The sequence below is a fragment of the Octodon degus genome, unplaced genomic scaffold, assembly GCF_000260255.1.
Source record: "Octodon degus isolate 3935 unplaced genomic scaffold, OctDeg1.0 scaffold00032, whole genome shotgun sequence".
Taxonomy (NCBI): domain Eukaryota; kingdom Metazoa; phylum Chordata; class Mammalia; order Rodentia; family Octodontidae; genus Octodon; species Octodon degus.
In genome coordinates this window covers 3,258,011-3,261,509 of record NW_004524608.1, presented here as the reverse complement: position 1 = coordinate 3,261,509, position 3,499 = coordinate 3,258,011, and the positions used below count along the sequence as shown (strand labels likewise).

General features: G+C 42.2%; 1 protein-coding gene across 1 annotated transcript in view; it reads left to right on the top strand.

Moving 5' to 3' along the window:
* Ubap2l (ubiquitin associated protein 2 like) overlaps positions 1–3,499 on the top strand; it is a 54,712-nt gene that overhangs the window by 13,573 nt on the left and 37,640 nt on the right. The window contains 4 exon segments of the mRNA XM_012514416.2: positions 736–904; positions 1,297–1,392; positions 2,411–2,456; positions 2,774–2,886. Coding sequence (XP_012369870.1) covers positions 736–904; positions 1,297–1,392; positions 2,411–2,456; positions 2,774–2,886 — 424 coding nt within the window.

The window sequence follows — 3,499 nt, the reverse complement described above, 5'->3', positions numbered from 1 at the left end:
AAGCTTGTTCTAAGTAGGTGCTTTAGACCACTGAGCCATCTCTCCAGCCACTGTTTGCCTGTGTCTTGAACCGCGGTCCCTGTGCTTTGCTAAGCTTGTTCTAAGTAGGTGCTTTAGACCACTGAGCCATCTCACCAGCCCCCCCCCCATTACTTTTTTTGTGTGCTCTTTTTGATCTTTTGAGATAGGGTTTCATGATGTTGTTCAGGCTGGCCTTGAGCTTGCAGTGATCCTCCTGCATCAGACTCTTTCAAGTGCTGGGATTACAGGCATGTGCTACCATACCTGGCCTGTAATCCAATTCTTGTAAGCATCTCCGCAAAAAAAAAAAAAAAATCTTGAATTTTGACGGGTATAAATATTTTATTTTAGGTCCTGCCTGTATCTTTCATTACACAGAAAATTAAGACTCTAACAGAACTATCTTAAACATAGATACTGATGCTGGATGTGAATGTACACTACTACAATCCCAGCCTCCTGGGAAGCCGAGGCAGGGAGATGCCACGTTTGAGTGCATTGTGGGCCAGTTAGGACCTCATCTTGGAAAACGACAAGGGCTAGAAATACAGCTCAGTGTGAAGACGCAGTGTTCAGTCCCTGGTGCTGCAAACAAAGTAACAGCAGAGCCCACAAGTGTGGGTGTTGAGATGCCAAGAGAATAAATTAGTCATCTCACCATTCATCTCCTGGTAGTCCATTTTGATTAAACATATGTTTTCTACTGTCCTTTAGCATTCTTGGGAGATGGTCGGGAAGAAGAAAGGAGTCTCAGGACAGAAGGATGGTGGTCAAGTGGAACCCAATGAGGAAGGCAAAGAAAATCGAGACCGAGACAGAGACTATAGTCGACGACGTGGAGGGCCACCAAGACGGGGGAGAGGTGCCAGCCGAGGACGAGAGTGTATGCATGGGGCTTTATCAAAACCAGCTGTGGGTCAGTAATGTCATGATTCCAGGGTTGTGTCAGGGTCTGCCAGGCAGGACCCAGGAATGATTGTATCATCTTTTGCCTTTTTCACCATCATCTGTTATGAGACATTAACATCTTTTGTGTATACCCTTTTTGTAGCAACAGACTGGTATAAAAATAACTTGTCATTTGTAAAATTATTTTATATACAGTTGTCTGTTACAGTAACTCATCACCATTCACTGAGTAACTCACATATCCTGTACCTGCGGCTCATAGTCTTGAGTTTTTTGTGTCCCTAATTATATTGGGTCGCTTGTATACATGTATGTACATTCTATTGACTTTTGTCTGGCCATGTGTTTTGTTTATTTGTATTTCAGTTAGGGGTCAGGAAAATGGATTGGATGGCACCAAGAGTGGAGGACCTTCTGGAAGAGGCACAGAAAGAGGCCGAAGAGGTCGTGGCCGAGGCAGAGGTGATCAGTTTATGGGAGGATGGGTTATTTATAGGCAGGTTGTGTTGTTTTGTTTTGGTTTTTTGGTGGTGCTGGGAATTGAACCCTGGGCCTTCACACTGAGCTTCATACCGAGCCTCCCTTTTTCCCGAGCCCATCATTATTATTTTTAATCTTTTGTTTATTTATTTATTTGGTACAGGGTCTTGCTACACAGATTAGACTTGTAGTGATCTTTCTGTCTCAGCCTCCCCAGTGCTGGGATTACAGGTGTACACCACCATACCTGGTTTTGGTGGCTGGCTCGGTGCAGAGCTGGCATGACATGAAGTACTGGGGCTTGAACCTGTGTCCTTGTGCTTGCTGGGCAGGTGCTTACACTGCCTAGCTATCTCCCTGGCCCAAGCTGTTATTGTTGTTTATTCATTTTAATGGGGATTGAACCCAGGGCCTTTACACTGAGCTACATCCCCAGCCTGTATTGCATTGTCTTGTCTTGTGTTTTTGTCTATCATGTCTATCTAGTTATCTGTCTAGTGCTAGGTATTTATTTATTTTTGAGCCAGGGTCTTGCTAAGTCATTAAATTCCCCAGACTGGAGTTGAACTTGCTACTTGCTTTACTTCAGCCTCCCAGAGTGCTGAGATTGCAGTTGTGCACTACCATGCCTGGTGGGGGCAAGTTGCTCTAGTTCTCTAAATCTGCTTTATTTAAAATCAATTAATGGGGAGTCTGGTTACTATCTAAATTGTTGAAGTGTCCTGGATATACTAGAGACTGCTGAAATGGAGAATGGGAAAGAAGATAGATGTCAACTCTCATTTTTACTGTTGTTATTGTGTTTGCTTGAAGACTCAGCAGTTTGAATAGCAAAGGAAAAATCTGTCAGTAGTAATGGTTGTCCTACTGTTACATTAACTGACAGGCTATGTGGGACTACAAGAACATCTGGTAGTATCAACCTCTTACTATTGCAAAGCTGCCTTAGCTAGCAAGGTGGTTTCACATCAACTGCTAAAATATTTCTTCTTCTCTTTAGGAGGCTCCGGTAGGCGAGGAGGAAGGTTTTCTGCTCAAGGAATGGGGTAAGTTCCAATTAGTCCAGGGACCTTAATTTTTCCCTCCAAGAGTCACCATAGATAGCTTTAACAAAATGTGATCAAATCAATCAGTCCTCGAGTATTTAAGCAGAAATATATGTAGAATTAGGGCTCATTTCTTAGGAATTATCACATGCCATGACATTTTGGTTAAGCTGATAAAAGTAGACCACATTTGGGTTACAGGATGGTGCTGATTGTTTTGTGTTAGGAAGCATATAGTCAAAATTCTGATTGTTTTCTTTAATATTTGCTGAAGCTGCTTAGTGGTCAGAGATACTTTTAAGCTTTATTTTTTTCAGAACTTTCAACCCAGCTGATTATGCAGAGCCAGCCAGTACCGATGATAACTATGGCAATAGTAGCGGCAATACATGGAACAATACTGGCCACTTTGAACCAGATGATGGGACAAGTGAGTGTTTATTCATTTATTGACTCTGGAATGAATCTAGGGAAATTGTTACTATTATTTTATATTCTTGGTGCTGGGAATTGAACCCAGGGTCTTACATATTCCAGGTGAGTGTTCTACCACTGACCTGCAGCCTCCAGTATAGGAAATAATTTTTTTGAAGTTATATTTTAAAGGTAGAGCAACTGGGGTTCAAACCCCAGGGTGCCATGCTAGCTCTGCCCCCAGGGCATGTTGAGACTGGGCATGCTGGTGCGGTGCCTATAACCCCAGCTCTTGGGAAAAGGCTGAAAACAGGATCACTACAAGTCTGATCTGTGTAGTGAGTGAGACCCTGTAGACCCTGCACTAAATACATTTAAAAAAAAAAGAATACATATATATGAATGGCATTTGGATACAGAGATAAAGGGAAAAGTAGATCCACTAAATTACTGTGTATACTATTGTCATACTATTACACACACTTTCTATGGACTATTTCACATTATCTTTAGTTTTTTATTTTGGTTTTGGTTTTTTGAGATAGGGTCTCACTATGTAGTTTAAACTGGCCTTGAACTCATTGTGTATGTAGCCCAGGCTGTCCTTGAATTCATGGCAGTCTTCCTGC